Source organism: Pan troglodytes, chromosome 6, assembly GCF_028858775.2.
Source record: "Pan troglodytes isolate AG18354 chromosome 6, NHGRI_mPanTro3-v2.0_pri, whole genome shotgun sequence".
NCBI classification, from domain to species: Eukaryota; Metazoa; Chordata; class Mammalia; order Primates; family Hominidae; genus Pan; species Pan troglodytes.
The window spans coordinates 122,779,686-122,799,680 of NC_072404.2; the positions used below are offsets into that span (position 1 = coordinate 122,779,686).

Sequence of the window (19,995 nt, forward strand, 5' to 3'; positions counted from 1 at the left end):
AGACAAGTCAGAAAAACAGCTAAATATATAAAAGCTGTACCTTTTAAAGCTAGGCAAATGGTGTTTGTTGGGTCATAAGGGAAGGAAAACATCCCAAAACAATTGCTTGCTGCCTGCAGAACTACTATCGCAAACTACAAAAGGAATCACTGTGTTCAACTTTAGGAGGACCTTCTTTTTGAAGCTTAAGATAATGCTTAACTTCCATAGAGCTCACTGAACACAATGCATTTGAACTAGTATCCTTGCTGTACCAGAAATAATTCAGAATTTTTAACTGCAAAAGTGAAAAGAGCTCATAATATCAAAATTTCTTACTGTATACTATATAGATATTTATCTACTTAACTTCAATTCTACATTATTTTCTTAGAGTAGCTAGGTCTAGGTCTAGGTTCTCTAGAGCTGGCTTCTCTAAGGTTGTCATGGTACTTTTGGCTGACAGTTGATAAGCACCAGGACCCTAGGCTTGACCAAGAAGGTCTTCTGCTTTAGGGAAAAGGCAAGTTCATGAATACTTAGTTACTATCACTAGCAACAATTACCACAGGGTCGAGATTATAGCCAGGTACTAAGCTCTGAAAGAAGTGAACACAGAAATCCTCTTTCCTGATGACCTCTAAAGACAAGTAAACACATTATCTTCCTCCACCTTGAACCTCCAGAAAGTCTCATACTTGTTTACTGGGAAAGCTTCTAATTCACAAGGTAAAGTCATCTTCCTAATTAAAATGTCATCATTTTACTGTGGGGGACTGGTATCTATGGTGATGCAGGAACTGATCCAGATCACAATTTCTACCACCTATTTTTGAAAGCTAGTTAAAGCCTGAGGTAATGGAGTCTGTTGTAATCCTGAAAAAATAAATAAACAAATAATGTCCTCTCCCTTTCTTTGTGTGACTTCTGTCAGTGAAAGATTGTATGGTGAGTAGAAAAGAAAGAAATGGGAACCAGGAAGAGCTGCAGGTGGATGGCATATCTAGTTGCATGCTGTGACAGACTGCCTATAGAGTTGAAAAATGTTTTTTCTAATATGATCATATTCTATGCATCCCCAGAAGATGTGCTCTACATCACCAGTCCTTCCAAATTTTTCCAAAGAAAATGGTAGTGATATCACTATAAATCTTTCCGATACAGAAGTAATAAGACTTTTGTAAGGTCAGAAGTTTATTTACGTATTTTTTGTGTAGAAAGAAACAGTAGCTCCTCCATATCTAAACAGTCATTTAGTTTATAAATCTGAAAATAGACATTTTGCAATATGATAGTATTTTATAATACTACAAAGCTATTTAAAACATACAAATAAATACAAAACACTTAGGCAATTAACTAGGAAAAAACAGTAGTGATGAAAGAGGTTATTTGCATTTACTAAAACAATTTTGGTTTGGAAAGGAATGCTAAAAAAAGAAATTACACTAACTTTCTTCTAATAAATAGTTGCTTCAGATAACAAAGGAATAGCTATTATATTAGTCTGTTCTGGCTGCTGTAACAAAATACCATAGACTGGGCTTATAAACAAGAGAAATTTATTTTTTGCAGTTCTGGAGACCGGGAAGTTCAAGTTCAAGGTGCCAGCAGTTTGGGTATCTGATAAGGACTCATGTTCCTAGTTCACAGAAAGACACCCTTTTTTTTTTTTTAATTATACTTTAAGTTCTGGGATACATGTGTAGAATGTGCTGGTTTGTTATATAGGTATACACGTGCCATGGTGGTTTGCCGCACCCATCAACCCATCACCTACATTACCTATTTCTCCTAATGGTATCCCTCCCCTAGCCCCCTAACCCCGACAGGCCCCGGTGTGTGATGTTCCCTTCCCTGACAACGGACACCTTTTTAATATGATCCCACATGGCAAAAGGATAAGCAGCTCTCTCAGGCTCTGAGTAAAATGAGGGGTAGAAGGAGAGGGGAAGGTAGATAGTAAGTGCAAAAAGTCTTTTATAAGGGCACTAATCCCATTCAAGAGAGTCCCACCTTCATGACCTGTTTACCTCCCAAAGGCCGACCTCCAAATAACATAATTTTGGCGGTTAGGATTTCAACATAAGGAGAATTTAAGGAGGATGCATGGGGAACATAGCAGCCATAAAAATGAAGTGACAATTTATCTGCAAATTACAGTTAGGTGACTGTATTATTATTATTATTATTACTATTTTTATGATTTTAGTGAGGGCAGAATTCAATGAATAGAAACATCACCCATTTCTTTAACATGATTCAACAGAAAGTAACAATTTAGTTTTTAACAAAAGATCTCATTGAATTATCAGTCAATAACCAAAAATCTAAAAATCACTGAAGACAATGAAGATGGAGAATTTTTAGTGTTATTAAATACTACTAATTTCACAACTGGTAAAGATAGCACTAAAGACTCATGCTATTTTAACTTTTACAATGAACTGATATTGAAAATGATGGGCATCAACTACATACTCAATAAGAGAGGATCATCAACACTTTTGAGGAATCAAATTAATGTCAGAAATTAATTATTAAATGTAACTGATAATATGATGTAATTTTTCAAAAGTTCCTTGTTTACTGAACATCTATTCAGGCTAAGAGCCTATAAACTAAGTGCGTAATCATTCATGAATGCAATAGTACTTCAAAGTTAAAATACTGTAATTCTTTTAGTCTATATTTATAATAAACATTATACATTTATTTTAATCTCTGATACATGCGAGAATATAATTTGAGGATAAAATACATATAAGCTGTAGCATCTGTTCTAACAGGGAGCGTGAAGCATATTCCAGGCATAAAAAGAGTACCAAGGCCCTAAAGAAGAAAGGAAAATGGGATGTGAACGACTAATAGAAAGCTTGTGAGACTGAAAAGCAGAGAACATATGAGGAGAGTAGCAGAAAATGTGCACGTTTAAATGTTGATGAGAAGGAGACAGTATAAGGGAAATGAGGGATGGAAATGTCAACAAGATAAGGTTCTAAGAAAATAAAAAATAGGATCTAGAGCAGAGGTGGTGTGAGAGGACTCTCAGTGAAGCAGGAATTAAGGACATCTGCTCAGAGTAAAATGGGGGTATGGCAAGAGAAGATGGTTGATGGAAAGTAAAGAGAGAGTAAAACAGTAATTTCAGAAGATGAAAAAAAAAAAAACAGTTGGCCAGAAAACAAAAATTCTGAGGAATGCTGAAGGACCAGTTTAGATTAATCATCAAATGGAGACTTCCTAAAAAAAATTTTATGCTATAAAAATTCCCTTTTCAATACAAATTGCTTCACAAATTGTCAAATAATTTTCAATATAATTATTTAATAAAGTTAGAATAAACTGCTTGGTCTTACTAAAGAAGGGAGGAAGCAGGAGCTCCAGATCATGATTCTATTACTTGCCAGCTATGTAATCTTCAGTTAATTTCCTAACCTTTCCATCTCTTTGTTTCCTTAACCATACAGAAAATGGATAATTATATCTTCTTCACAGATCTGTTACTGCAATTGAGATAACAAATGTAAAGTGACTAACACAGAGCCTGACAAAGAACAGAGACTGAACAATGGTTCGTTTCACTCTTAATTCCTAAATTGCCTGCTGACAGAGCTGGATGACACCTCTGTCTTGTTGCTCTCTGAGAAGAAAAGGCACTAGCTCCCAAACACAGGCTCTTTCTACTACGACAGCCTGCTTCCCAAGAAGCTTTATCTCAGTGACGTGATTATTAAGAGTTTAATCCCCTCAGCTCCACAAAACCTGAAACTTGACTTTGTGAGAAAGCTAGGTCTGAGGAAGACAGACACACACAATTAAACTCAGAAAGATGTTACAAACACAAATATCAAGTTATACATAAGAAATACAGTAAATTTCATGAACTGAACCAGAATGTTAATATTGGCAGATAATACATTTTCTCCCTTTAGGAAAATTATACAGCAAGCTGCAATAGTCTGAATGTTTGTGTCTTTCCTCCTCAATTCATACGATGAAATCCTAACTGCCAAGGTGATAGTATTAGAAGGTGTGGCCTTTGGGAGGTGACTACATCATGAGGGCAGGGCACCCATGAATGGGATTCATGCCCTTATAAAAGAAGCTTGAGGGTGCCTTTGCTCCTTCTACCACATGAGGACACATCAAGAGGGCATCATTTGTGAATCAGAATGTTGGCCCTCAGTAGATACCCAATCTGCTGGCACCTCCAGCCTTCAGACTTCCCCAGCCTCCAGAACTGTGAAAAATAAATTTCTGTTTATAAGCCACCCAGTTTATGGTGTTTTGTTACAGCAACCCAAATGGACTAACAGAGGAGCCAAATTGTACTCAGAAGGTTACTTTATACATCTAAATAAGACAAATGAATTGGATAATATTAAGGGATAATGTCAATAAACTATGATAATATGATACATATGGCCTTACAGGGAGAAAATACTCCCCCTCCACTGAGCAGAACCTATCCTCCTATGAACCATGCTGAGACATACAACAAAATTATAGTTCCCTGACTCCTATTTTTCTAAGATCTATGCAGATCATTCTACACCTACCCGTGCAGACACACATTACTTTCATACTTTTGTCTTTTTAATCTGATTTATTAGAAATAGGCCACTGCTTAAATAACAACAGTCATCTACTTTGATAAATCTTTTGAATAAATTTATATAGTCTAAACAGATAACAAAACTATCAATATTTAAGGAACACTAACTTCCTAAAAGTTTGTCAGTCTCTTAATTTTTAATATGAATTTAAAAACCAAAGAAAAGTCAAACTTGACAACTGGTAAAAATGTGCACAAGATAATAAAATATCTAATATATATTTATTTAGAAATAACTAGGCTAGAAAATACTTTCTTACTTTAAATATAAGAGAATTAAATCAAAAAAACAAAAAGCCTTTAAAAGTAACCATTCCTTTTTGACATGTTAAATTTATCCAACCCTATTGAAGATAACATTTTGGTTTCAAAAACGTTGGTACTGTTTCCTTTCTAGAATTACTTGGTTTGAGTCCCATGACTCTAAAATATAATAAAATTTTAAGAACTGCATAAAGATATATACAAATGTATACATCAAAAACATGTCATAGATGCAAAATTTTAGGTAGTATATATACATAAGGTTTCCCATTAGATTAATACAAAAGGCTTATGACATTGCACTCCCTGAAATATAAATTGCCATCTTTCTCACAACTAAACAAACTATGCTAATATCAATTTTCTGTAGAAATATTCATCTTTATTCAAGGTTGACTTGGAATTCCTTAAGTATTTCTTTGAGAAGTAATTATCAAAGAATTTGATAATTTGAGCAATCATCCTTCAAAAGAAACATTAGGGCCAGGCACTGTGGCTCACGCCTGTAATCCCAGCACTTTGGGAGACAGAGGCGGGTGGATCATCTGAGGTCAGGAGTTTGAGACCAGTCTGGCCAACATGGCGAAACCCCGTCTCTACTAAAAATACAAAAATGAGCTGGATGTGGTGGCACGTGCCTGTAATCCCAGCTACTCGGGGGGCTGAGGCGGGAGAATCACTTGAACCCAGGAGTCGGAGGTTTCAGTGAGCCGAGATTGTGCCGCTGCACTCCAACCTGGGCAACAAGCGCAAAACTCCATCTCAAAAAAGGAAAAAGAAAAATAAACATTAAGACCTTCATCTAGTGTTTTATCCAATTATTTAATATTTAACAAATACTTATTGAGCAATTCAAAGAATGGGAAAACAGAGATAAAAGATATAGTACTAGGTCTTAATGAACGTCAATCCAGTGAGTACATCAAAACATATATATATTATAACAAGTGTGATAAATAAAATGCTCAAATATAATAAATAACATTATTAAGCATCTTCTTTTTTTTTTTTTTTTCAAAGGTGCTATTATAACCCTAAATAGAGGTTCTAAAACCACCCACAAGAATCAGGAAAGGCTATTTGGGGAAGTTAAGGAGGACAAAGTTGGGTAAAGAATGAATACAAAACAAACGGCCAGGTAAATTCGACCAGTAACTGTGTTCAAAGAATATTTAACATTAAATGCAAACCACAGAGGCTGAACAAACCTGTTATGTTCAGGGAAACAAGGGACAGCCATAAGTGTCATTTGGGGATGTAGCAAGATGGCAAAAAGCAAATGGGGGTACAGTTTGAGATTTATAAAGAGCAAAGTTGTTGAAGAATTTTAAGTAGCAAACGGACATGACTAGATATGCCTTATATTAAGATCACTGTGGAAGCAGTATGAGTATTAAATGGAAATCAGACACTAATAGAAGACTAATACAGTAATCAGGATGAGAAAGCTAAGGTATGAAACAAGAATACAGAAACAATCAGAGTAGAACAGGAGTCAACAAACTATGCTCCTGGGACAAATCTGGTTTATTGCTTGTTTTTGCTAATAAAGTGTTAATGGAACACAACCACATTCATTCATTTACATATTGTCTATGACTGTTTTCCTGCCTCAACAGCAGAGTTCAGTAGTTATAACTGAAACTAAATGGCCTATAAAATCTAAACTATTTACTATCTGTCTCTTCGCAAAAAGTGTGCTGGTCCTTAGATGAGCTGATTTCCAAGTTTTCCAGTTGAATAGTGGTGCTCCACAGCAGCTAACAAACACAGGAGAAGATATATTTGACAACTCTGTGTTTTAATATTCTGAGTTACAGAGTCTTTATGATGGTCTCATGGAATAATGTGGATGATACTAAGAATGAGCTTGCTCAATATACATTCTGGCTTCCTTTTAGTATGTGTTTGCTGTAAAAGGGTCCAGATATAACTAATGTTCCGTTAACTATAAGAACTTGTTTGACATTTAGATGGCAGAGGCTGTACTTTTCCTACTTCTGTTGTTTTCCCTGCCAAGCTTGGTCATAGAGTGTTTGGATTTCTTCTATCAGCTCTAATGGGGCCTGGTGTATAGTCCCTAGCATTATGAGTGCCAAAAGGCAGAACAGGGGACATCTATTTTGCTGATCCAGATCTTGTCAGAGGAAATATGGCTCTGAAGCTATCAAATGCAATGAAGGTTATATAAAACACCAGTGGGCAGTTTCCTGACATGGAGGTAGCAATATCTGCCCAACTTGCCCAATTCTCCACAGTTCAGTAGTTCTGAGAGGCTCAGATTATGGTCTTTTTCTTGAGCCCTCCCAACCATATCCTATAATAAACCCCTATCTACTAAAACTTGCTAAAGTAAGTTCTGTTCTCTATAAACAAACTTTAACCAATACAAGCATCCTGCAGGCAGGGCAGGAAGCTATAAAGATTTGGTGTTTACAAAAAGAGATCTTGGAAGCAGATTGAGATTTTAAAGTTATCAGCAAATGGGAATATACGAGATCATCAAGGAAAAGCATTTAGAATAAAAAGTGGTCACACAGAGAGAGCACAAAGATTAAGGAAGTAAGCAGAAATTGTTACAATTATGAAGAAACCAAAAAGCAATGTCAAGGAAAAAAAAAAAAAAAACAGGAGAGATTGAGATAAAGAAACGAAGAGAAGAAAGGTTGTCAAGAAGTTGAAATGGTTACCAATATCAAAAATTTGAGAAAAGAAAAAAAAAGTCCTTTGGGAAACTGGGAGGTCACCCAGTAGTCACCCAGTAGATTACTGAAAGTAATCTACTTTCAGTAGATTCATTGAAGAAGTCATGTTAGAACCCACAATAGTGTAGACTGGGGACTATATGAGAAGTCAAGAAAAGGAGACAGTAAGAGCAGCTTATTCTTCCAAATAGTTTGACTATGAAGTAAACAGACTAGGAAATAGTTACATAATAAGATATAACTAAGTAAACAGTTAACATTGAAGAATCCTTTTTCCTTTCAAGTGAGAGAAATTTTAGTATCTTTGTTTGCTGCTAATAAAAAGGAAAAGGTTGAAGATTCAGATAAGCCAAAAAGCAAAGTAAAGAAGCAGGGCAGAAAGGATGGTGTGGAATTAGCCTTAAATAGGAAGGTTAGAGATCTGATGGAGTTGTGTCCTTAAGAATGAACTTCGCATGAAGTCAAAAACATGCATGCCTTGTGACCTTGATTTTCCTTGTAAGGAGTGTGACAAGATCATCTCATGACAATGAGAGAGAAGAGACTGGAGGTTTACAGTGAATAAAGAAAATCTGAAACAACCATCTGTGAAATGGAAGAGGGAACTGGACGTAATAAAAAAGTAATTGAAGCCCAGCTGCATCTAAGAATCATAAATTTTAGTTACAACAGTCTTACAGTTGTCTGTTTTGTTTTGTTTTGTTTTTGTTTTTTAAGAGCAATGAAAAGACTAGGCATAGAAGTAAAATAGGGATAAATGTTGCATGGTCCACAGATGGCATTTTGCTGTGCAGGAGTAGTAGAAAGGCAAGGGTGAAATAATTTGAGGGTATCATCAAGGGGAATACTTCTTGGTACCAGATCTACTGAATCAGAAATTCTGGGTGTTGGGCTCAGCTGTCTGTGTTTTAACCAGTCCTCCCATCAATTCTGATGCATGGTGAAGTTTGAGAATCATTAGTGAGGTGAATAGTTGAAGAGACACATCTTTGATCAATTTAATATAAAAAAATAAGTAGAGCCAGAGAAGGGGACAGACATGAGGTTGACAGAGTAGAAAACCATCGAGTAGTAAAGACATTTATGCTGTAGATGAGTTAACAGACTGATGGGTTAGTTTTGTTTTGTTTTTGAGACGGAGTTTTGCTCGTTGCCCAGGCTGGAGTGTGATGGCAAGATCTCGGCTCACCGCAACCTCCGGCTCCTGGGTTTAAGCAATTCTCCTGCCTCAGCCTCCCGAGTCGCTGGGATTACAGGAGTGCACCACAATGTCTGGCTAATTTTGTATTTTTAGTAGAGAGGGGGTTTCTCCATGTTGGTTAGGCTGGTCTCGAACTCCCAACCTTAGGTGATCTGCCCGCCTTGGCCTCCCAAAGTGCTGGGATTACAGGTGTGAGCCACCGTGCCCGGCCAACAGATTGATGTTTTAGGTTAATAAAAGAATTATGAGTTATAACAGGAACAAGGGAGTGGGAGGGCAGAAAAAACAGGAATCTACAGTCAAAGGAAGAGACACTGGAGACTTAGACCAAATGATACTAATGACAATATTCAACGTTGATAAGGAGGGAAAGATTCTGAAATAGGATGGAAGGGAAGGGCACTAGACTCAAGTTTGGGCTAGTAGATGTCAAACGACTGTGAGCCCAACGTATGAGAATAACCATCTCCATAGGTATTCGTAACATCCAGGATGTGGGATTTGGAATGGAGAGAAAACAGTACTGCTGAAGTCCTAGAGATGGGAGACACAGAAGGATTAGGAGATGAAAACAACCATATGAGGAAGAGGACAATATGTTATAGAAAATAAATTCCCTGCATAAAATCCCAAAGAAGGCATAATTCATACAGGATGGAGGGCTACAGAGTCAAATCCAGCGGCCACTTCTTAGGAAGGTAACTGCCCTTTCTTGTTTTGAAATTCAGGGCAAAATGTTTGATTAATAGAGTTATCTTTCCTTCTCTTCTGAAGATCTAAAGAAAGGTATCTTCTCTTATTTAATGTAGAGAAATACTCTTTTTTTTTTAAACGGTGTAACAGTTTCATCCTTACAGGTAGACCTAGAGTTAAAACATAATTGACCAAACAACTAAAAGTAATCTCTAATGTTAGAAGTTAGAATAATAATTATCTTTGGGGAAGCCAGAAGAGAGTAAAAATTGTGAGAGAGGGTAAAGAAACTCTAGGAGTACTGATAATGTCCTATTTCTATCCTGGGTTTTGATTTCACAGGTATGTTCACACTGTGGTATTCATTCTATATGAAAGTTTATGATTTGTCCACTTTTCATTTTGTATATGATATTCAATTTTAAAAGAAAAAGTACCTGATTCAGTTATATTTTAAAAATTACAACTATTTAGGAATCAGAAGCCAAATAAGTACCTTCTTGATTTAGAGGCTTAAGAACAGCACATTAATAATATTGTTTCTGTCCAACATAAATGCACAAAATGAAATTCCTGATTTAGAGGATATGAAAAAACTCTATTAATAATTATATTGGAGCCCAATACAAATGGAGAAAATATCTGGGTATAATACAAGGGTAGATCTAAGATCTAATTCTAAGTTGTTGAATCTAATACATCAATACCTTTGAATTTCTTCCAATTCAGAAAATTAAGCATCAGGAAAATGATACCTTAGGAGAAATGTCAAGTCAAAAATTTTTTAAATTATGGCATAATGATTAAGAGTGCAAAGTTCTGGGACTAGAGTGATTAAAATTTGAATCCAAACTAAATAATTTACTAGCTATGTGATTTTCAACAACTTATTTAAGCTCTGTTTCTTCAACTGCAAAATAAAATTAACAATAATACCAATCTTACTGGGTTGTTGAAGGGCTTAAATGAGCAATCGTGCTTTAGACAAAGCAGGCATGGTCAGCTAGTTATCTATCTATATATGCACATCATAAAAAATACATTTCATGTTATATACATTATACATTAGAAACATTAGGTCTATTTTTAAATTAAATATATTAAACATATATTAAAATTTCCCTTAACGATGACCCATTCTTTGATTTAAATTGTAGACATACTTTCTCAGTGATATATTACTATAAGACACATATTACTTTTTTGAACTCAAAGTCAAATGTTCACCTGTATTATGACACATTTTTTACATTAAAAAACAGTCTTATTTTTATTACCTGAGTCTCCAAACCCTGCTCTAGTAGGCGCTTAGCTTGATTTTCCACTTCAAGTCGGGCTCTTGCAATAAAAAGTAGATCATTTTCTATCACTTCTATTCCAGAAAGATCTATTCCTTGAGAAAGATAATCTGTTTAAAACAAAAACATACATATTCAAATATTTCAATACTGAATAAATATCAAGGTATCAAAATATGTATAACTTCTCAAAAAAAAACAAAAAACGCTATTAAACAGGGTTGCCATTCAAAATCCGTATTTTAAAAAATACAGTTTCCCAAATATTTCCTATTTAATAAGTAATTTATGCTGGAGTTAAATGCTCCAAATAAGACAGATTTGGTAAGGCAAGAATAGAAATGATGATTATTACAAGTTTAAGGAAATGTCAAGAGATCACATTTAAAAGTGTCAAATTTAGTATTTTAAAGTAAATAAATATTCTCACATTTTCAGAAAATTCTCAAGATGCAAGTATAGTTTTTTTGCTGCTGCTGCTGTTGTTTTTTTTTTTAAGAGATGGGGGAAGTCTCAATACACTGCTCAGGCTGGAGTGTAGTGGCTTGTCACACATGTGATTATAGTTCACTATAGTCTCGAACTACTGGGCTCAAGCAGTCCTCCCACCTCAGCCTCCCAAGTAGCTGGTACTACCAGTACCTGGCATCACATCCAACTATTTTCTTTTTTTTTAAGAGACAGGGTCTCACTATGTTGTTCAAGCTGGTCTCAAACTCCTGGCCTCAAGTGATCCTCCCATCTTGACCTCTTGAGTAGCTGGGCCCCAGTATTTTTAAAAGCAAAAAAGTGGCCTTCATCATATTATATAACCACCACCAGCTTCCACCTCCCCAGTTATCCAAACCATATTTACAATCACTCACCTTAAGAAGTAACCAAACAACATGCTAGATTTGCAGTACAAAGGGCTCTAAGAGCTGGGAGGGAGAAAGGTCTATATTATTTTAGTTACTAATTATTCCACAAACCTGCTTTTCAGTAAGAGACATGTAGCAACAGAGGGAAAAAAACACAACAAAAAAAAAAAACAGGAAAAAAATGTAGTAACAAACCCCAGCGTCTGCCCTTCACCACAGAAGAATAGAGGGATTATGATACTAAATTTCCCCTCCCATTTATCTGATGCATACAATCACTATCAGCGTTACAAGTCTTTATATATCTGCTCTTTGTCAAGCACATCTAGAGACTGGAGCCAAGAACAAAATGATGATGATGATGATTCTAATAACAATGACTAACATTTTTGAAGATATAGCATGTATAATACATTAAGCTAGACGCAAAGTGTGTATTACTTTAATGCATCTGTTACTTGTAATTTTCTAAACAATCTTGCTAGAAATCTCATCATACCTAGATGGAGATACTAAAATCCGAAGAATCTAAGTAATCTGAACAAATTCACTTGGCTAGTAACCGGTAAAACAGAATTTAAATCCTAGTCTTTCTGACCACAGTCTTTTCAGTAGATAATCCCAGGCCTCAAAAGAATAGAGCTTATATTCGAAGAGATAGTATTCCTCTGATATTCTTCCAATTTGCACATTGAAAGGGTAAAGATGTAAAAATCATAACAGATATAACTGTTCAAAAAATTTGCCCAGGTTAGAACAATGAAAGTATTAAATAACTAGTTTAACTTTTAAAAATATGTAAACGTTTAAAAATATATATAATGCCAAATTTTGAAATATGGCAGCATTACTCACATCTTGACAATTAAACCTTAATCAATGTGGAGTGCACAGCCAGAATTAACTTCCTAGCCACTTAATACAAATATCTCTTGGATCCCTTCATATACCACAATGATGTAGCAGGAAATGAAACTAATCTATTTGAATTTAATGTATTTATCATCTCCTTAGGAGAAAACTATGAGACTAGTGCTTTTAGTGGAAAAGAAATGATATTAATCATCTCTTGGTTTACTTAACATGAGAAAAATTTAATCTACTAGATTAGATAAAAGGGAATTCAAGCACATCAGTCATTTTACTAGGCTTTCAATATTCTAGTCAATAGTACACATGGCTACCGGAATAAATGTTCTGGTTTATTCTAGTTTATTATAGTTGCCCTTCCATTCATGAACCTCTGGCTTCACATTGACTAACATGTTCTCCTATTTTGCAATAGAAAATGTCTTTATTGATTCCAAAATCCTCACTGTCCCTTTTTTTTTTTTTTTCCCGAGGCTCAGTCTTGCTCTGTTGCCAGGCTGGAGTACAGTGGTGCGATCTCGGCTCACTGCAACCTCCGCCCGCTGGGTTCAAAGTGATTCCCCTGCCTCAGCCTCCCGGGTAGCTGGGACTACAAGTGCACGCCACGACGCCTGGCTAATTTTTTGTATTTTAGTAGAGACGGGGTTTCACCATTTTGGCCAGGATGGTCTTGATCTCCTGACCTTGTGATCCACCCGCCTCGGCCTCCCAAAATGCTGGGATTACAGGCGTGAGCCACCGTGCCCGGCCCACTGTCCCTTCTTTCACTAGCCTCCTCCTTTGTGTAAATGAAAACAAAAAAAGGAAAGTACAACTACAGTTTGCTAAAGAATTCAGCTATGCACTTATGTTTCACAATAATGTTAGCACTAAATTATTTATTTAGAAGAAAACTAGATGAATGAGGAATGCACGTATGAAATTGGGTTGGTGCTGGAAGTTGAAAGGAATGAGGAGGGTAAATCTTCATGCACCATGATGAGGAGTCAAAGAAGTTAAAAATTAAAAAGTGGAAATATAAGCAGATTATTTACAGATATGGAGGCAAATACTAAAATAATTAGCTGAAAAAGACTGAGAAGTTTGCCTCTGAGAAAGAGTAAATGAGGCCAGGAAGAAGGCAGAGCACTGCCATTTTTTAAAAACAAACCTTGTAGAGCTATTTGAGTTTATTACACATGTATAACTTCCATAATAAATAAAACTAAATTCTAAAAAGTAAATAGAAGTCAAGAAAAATAATACCAAAAATTAAAATAAGGTGGCTAGTCTACTAGAAAAAAAAATCACATCCTCTAAATCAATGATTCTGCTTCTGGGAATAAATAATAATTTTAAAAAAGAAGAAAAAGGTGAATATATTTGAGCACAAACGCATTTATTACAGTGTTAATTGCAACAGTAACATACATACATAGGGATATATGTACGTGTGCATGAATGTATATATGTATATGTATATAAATACATGTATGTATATATGTATGTGTGTATATATATACACACATACACGTATGTACATGTGTGTATATATACACGCATACACGTATGTATATGTGTGTGTATACACACATACACGTATGTATATATGTGTGTATATATACACACATACACGTATGTATGTGTGTGTATATATACACACATACATGTATGTATATATGTGTGTATATATAAATAGCAACATTGTAAGTTAGTAAAAACCAGTTTGGAAAACAATATGGGACTATCTGATAAGGTTTCATATGTGTATGCCCCATGACTAAAATATTCCATTCTTAGGCACATACCCCAGAAATGTTTTCATATATGTGTATCAGAAGACATGTACAAGAATGTTCATAGTAGCACTGTTAAAAACAAAGCTGAAAATACAAATAACCATCAATAAAAGAAAAAAATTTTGTAATATATTCATTCCAAGTACTACTACAGAAGAGTGAAAATAGACAAATGACAGGTATGTACATATGGTATAAATACCAATAACAATGAATCTCAATAACATAATGTTAAGGAACAACTTTTAGAAAACACACACAGCAACAGGTAATTCATACTGAGAAACATAAGACTAAATTATATATTATTTGGGATACATAGAAACATTAACAACATTTGGAAAAATTAGCAGAGATAGCAGATACAACGTTATTCTAATACACTAATTCTTAAATTTAGTGGGCAGTATTATAACTTATATATGCTAAAAATGTGTTTTTGCATTTTTATATTTTCCCATTAAAAACTACGTATGAACCAATGGCACAGAGTATAGCATTTTTAGACAAGGACTTCACAACAGTTACTATAACTGTATTTCATATGTTCCCCCATCAAAAAAGACGGACCATGTCAAATAGACATGGATAATAAAGTAAGACAAATCAGTTAAAATGTATAATGTCTGTATGAGATTAACAGCAGATGGGACATTATAGGAAAAGCAGAATATATTACCTCAGGGAGAAGAGTTTAATGCAAAGATTATTAACTGGTAACTGGATAAAAGCTTTTAAGATAATGCCGTTTTCATTAAAGATATTTTAGAAGTCAGAGAAATATTAAAAAGAGGGGAAATTATATAACCCCATAACACAGAGGCAACCACTGGCCAGTGGAGCATTGGAATTTGCACAGCAATATCTCAGAAATTTATGAATCTCCAAATCCTCAAGTAACAGAAAAACAGCATATATCCTCCTCCTGGATATTTATGTGAGAAAGTGCAGAGAAAGGAAAAACTGAGGTACAGGGTCTGGGCAGCTGGCGACAGTCACCAACAAAAGTGGCTCCCTCCTACACACCAACTTTATAAAGAGCACCATACAAATATATGTCTCAGAAGCAACCTTCAGATGTTTCTAAAATACTTAAAACCTTGATTGAGCTTAAAAGTAAATGTCTACTATATTCTTTTTAAATCTATCCTTTTAAATTTTTACCCATGAGTTGTTTTGCTCTTATTATTTGTAATTATACTTATTTACAATGTCTTCTTTATTAACTTAATATTAGATACATTTACCTACCCTAAGACGGTCCTTATAAAAATATCAATTTTTGACAGCTCCCAATATTTCATCAAATTAATGACCAAAATTTACTTAACCTTCAGTTTAAGATGGAATATTTGTTATCATAAATGACTACTTTAAACATCTTTATAAAGATTTTCAATATCCAGAATTATTTTCTTGGGAGAGAATCAAAGACAGAATTATTGGATCAAAGTAACACGTTAGCTTCTTGATACAAATTATCAAACTACTTTTCAAAATGGCTATACTACTTTATATGCTTTTTCCAACAATCTATGGGAGTAATTTAACCACAGATAGCACTGGATATTACTACTGTTTTTGAATATTATATATGCTTCTATAAGAAATATGTTCTTATTGATAGTCTAATCTAAGTTATGAAGCTGAATACTGTTTATTAACTATATTTCCTCTTGAGAATTTCTAAATAATTTTTGCTCCCTTTTTGTCTTAAATCCCTTTGTATTAATTATATAATAATATTCACTGTTTGCCTATCATATTTGCTATTTTCCCATTATTTTGTATTTTCCCAGTCTATTGATTTTTAAGTTATTTGTTTACATATTATTTCTTGAGGCCATTCTCAGAACACAATCATAAAATTATCTAAAAAGCTCCACACACTTGATTCTTCATCACATCCCTGCCTAAGAAATTCAGACTAAAATCTTTTACAAAAGCAAATATCAAAATATAAAACTGTGGTTTATAGAGGGTTATCTAGAAGACTGATGAACAGTAATCTGGAGAGGAAAGATGCCTTTTTTTGATCCGTTCAACAAACTTTGTATCTTTGAAATTAAAATAAATTGTATTGCAAAGATTAAGGCTTATCACAACAACCACATTTGAACTCTTTCTGAAGCATCAATCTTCTTGGGGGCAATCATATCAGATACTCTACAAAGAACACAGCTACTAGAGAATACTGAGATAAATAACAAATTTAAATTAAGACAAAACAAAACAAACAACCATTAAATAACACCAAACAACATGAATGTTTAAGGGTTATAATATTGACAGAACTAATTTATCCAATCACAAATGAGATTTGGGCTTTCCACATACTGAATAGTGTTCCAGAAGCCAAGGAGAATAATGTTCCAGAAGTCACTTAAATCTAAGATAGTCCAGTTTTTTAAAAATTGCTTTAAAGATACATCCACACACAGACACATAAACACACACAGAGTCATGGCTTGCTTTTTTTTTTTTTTAAGTTTCATTAAAGAAACCTTAGAGAACACAGATGTTAGTGGAAAATGTCATCCAAAACTCCAAGGACAACTACATATACATTTGATTTTCAGTTCATTATTCTGGATGCAAATAGTGTTTTATTTTTATTTATTTGTATTTTAGTTTAGTTTTGTTTTGTCTGAAATAGAGTCTTGCTCTGTCACCCCAGGCTGGAGTACAGTGGCACAATCACAGCTCACTGCAACCTCCGCCTCTGGGGTTCAAGTGATTCTGCTGCCTCAGCCTCCCAAGTAGCTGGGATTACAGGGGCATGCCACCATGTCCGGCTAATTTTTGTATTTTTAGTAGTAGAGACAGGGTTTCACCATGTTGGCCTCAAGAAATAAAATGTAAACAAAAACTTAAAAATCAACAGCCTGGGAAAATACTCATAGCAAATATGATAGGCAAACAGTGAATATTATTATATAATTAGTAATTTGTTTTCCTCCTTTTCCTCTTCGTTGGTATTACTAGGAGATTACAAATTTTATTGATGTTTTCAAAGAGTCAACTTTTGGTTTGATTGATTTTTCTCTATTTTCCTGTTTTCAATTTCATTGATTTCATCTTCTTTATTAGTTCTGTTCTAATTTTGGATTTATTTTACCTTTTTTCTAGTTTCTTGAGGCAGGAGTTCGTATTATTGATTTGAGACCTTTTTCTAATAACAAAGTTTTTCTTCTAAAAACACACTTAATGTTATTAAATTCCTTCTTAACTGCTGCATTGGTTGCATCTCACAGATTTTGATTTTGTATTTTCATTTTCACTCAATTCAAAATCAAAGAGAAATTTCTCAGAGATCCTTTGTGATCCCTTGATTATTTAAAAATGTACTAATTTTCAAAGGTTTAGAAAATTTCCTAATTTGATTCCATTATGATCAAAGAACAATTTTTTTTTTTTTTTTTTTTTGAGACGGAGTCTCCTGTCTCCCAGGCTGGAGTGCAGTGGCGCAATCTCAGCTCACTGCAACCTCCCCATCCCCCGCCCCCATCCCCCGCTTCCTGCTTCACCTACCACCACGTGTGGCTAATTTTTGTATTTTTATAGAGATGGGGTTTCACCATGTTGGCCAGTCTGGTCTTGAACTCCTGACCTCAAGTGATCAGCTTGCCTCGGCCTCCCAAAGTGCTGGGATTACAGGCATGAGCCACTGTGCCCAGCCAAAGAACATACTTTGTATTATTTCAATTCTTTTACATTTATAAGGTTTGTTTTGTGACCCAGAACATGGTCTATATTGGATAATGTTCCATGTGTAGTTGAGCAGAATTTGTATTGTTTTTGCTTGGTGGAGTGCTCTGTAGATGTCAATTAGATCCTTAGTTTATGGTAGTGGTCATTGTTTATATATCCCTGCTGATTTTACCTAGGGCATCTAAGGAGAGATATTGACAGTTATTTCTAGCTAGGTACTGATTGGAAGGTAGGCATTCAATAAAGTACCTGAAATATCTTTCTGTTGACGATGGAGGGATGAGGTTTTGTTTAAATTCATGTTTTTAAAGTATAATGTCATATCAACAGTATCACAGTTAGAAAGTCAGGAAAAAAGGAAAAATGGTGCCCAGAAGAACAGATGGACAATGTATTTTCTTTCCATTGGCTCTGAGCAATTTTTTGTGGTAGCCAAAGCAGACACAGAGTGAGACTTAGGAAAGGAAAACTAATTCTCATTTTTAATAGTAAGGTATTTTCCTTCCCCCTTTTGTGAGAGACACAAAAAAGAAGACTTTTGATTCTAAATTTCCATGAAGCTTTGAAGAACAAGAAAGATGAACGTGTCCTGAGAAGTGCCTTAGACTTGAAATATAAAGATTCAGCTAAAGGAGTTTACTTAAGCCTGAGGCTATTCTATGCATAGTTTATGTGATGGTATCAATTAAGAACTAGTCAGAAAAATACAAATTTTAGGATGGGCACGGTGGCTCACGCCTGTAATCCCAGCACTTTGGGATGCCGAGGCGGGTGGATCACGACGTCAGGAGATCGAGACCATCCTGGCTAACATGGTGAAACCCCATATCTATTAAAAATACAGAAAAATTAGCCAGGCGTGGTTGCACACGCCTGTAGTCCCAGCTACTCAGGAGGCTGACGCAGGAGAATCACTTGAACCTGGAAGGCGGAGGTTGCAGTGAGCCGAGATCGCACCACTGCACTCCAGCCTGAGCGACAGAGCAAGACTCCGTCTCAAAACAAACAAACAAATTTTAACCTGTGTTTGTTTTCTGTAATACCTGAACTCCTTAAGATTATCTCTACATGTTCTTCCGGGTCCTTCTTCTCCCTATCCCGATCAAAAGAATAATACCCTATTATGAAAATAATAACTAATAACTTGCATGTAGTTGTTTACGGTCTACAAAACGTGCTTCATGCATATTGCCTTACTTGCTCCATACAACCCTACTTGGTTAGCAACACAGGTTTTTTAATCTTCACTGTTGGAGTCTCAGAAAAGTTTAGTGATTTTTCTTGGGTCATAGAATTGAGCATAATTAAAGCACAGGTGTTCTCATTTCTAGTTCTGTATTCTTTCTATCATGTAATATTTGGCCTCTGAAAAGATGTACCTGTTTTCTCTAAAATTTTTGTAAGAAATAACTTTTAATTGAAATATATTTTTACATATTTTAAAGATGTGTCAGTGAATATTTACTATTTCATTTTATGTAAAGATTAATTTCAAAGATTATTAAAAAGGTTTAATAGGTTTTCAAATATAGACTTATGGTTATTCTGTTACATGAACGTGTTATTTAATAGGCTTTGGTTATCTTCCCATTTAAAACTATAAACTCTTGGCCAGGCAAAGTGGCTCACGCCTGTAATCCCAGCACTTTGGGAGGCCGAGGCGGGTGGATCACCTTAGGTCAGGAGTTCGAGACTAGCCTGGCCAAAATGGTGAAACCCTGTCTCTACAAAAAATACAAAAATTAGCTGGGCATGGTGGTAGATGCCTGTAATCCCAGCTACTCAGGAGGCTGAGACAGGAGAATCGCTTGAACCTGGGAGGCGGAGGTTGCAGTGAGCCATGATTGTGCCACTGCACTCCAGCCTGGGCGACAAGAGTGAAACTCCGTCTCAAAAAAAAAAAAAAAAAAACTATAAATTCTTTATGTGTTTTTGATGATGATGCCTTTCTCTATTTCATTTGATAAATATACCTCCTCCATTCTCTTTTTCTTTTTCTTTTATTTTTACTATTAGAA

General features: G+C 35.0%; 1 protein-coding gene across 2 annotated transcripts in view; it reads right to left on the reverse strand.

Moving 5' to 3' along the window:
- COG5 (component of oligomeric golgi complex 5) overlaps window positions 1–19,995 on the reverse strand; it is a 360,750-nt gene that overhangs the window by 199,026 nt on the left and 141,729 nt on the right. For both annotated transcript variants that reach the window (XM_054687655.2, XM_519305.8), the window contains exon 7: window positions 10,738–10,868. In XM_054687655.2, coding sequence (XP_054543630.2) covers window positions 10,738–10,868 — 131 coding nt within the window. The remainder of the gene's footprint in view (window positions 1–10,737; window positions 10,869–19,995) is intronic.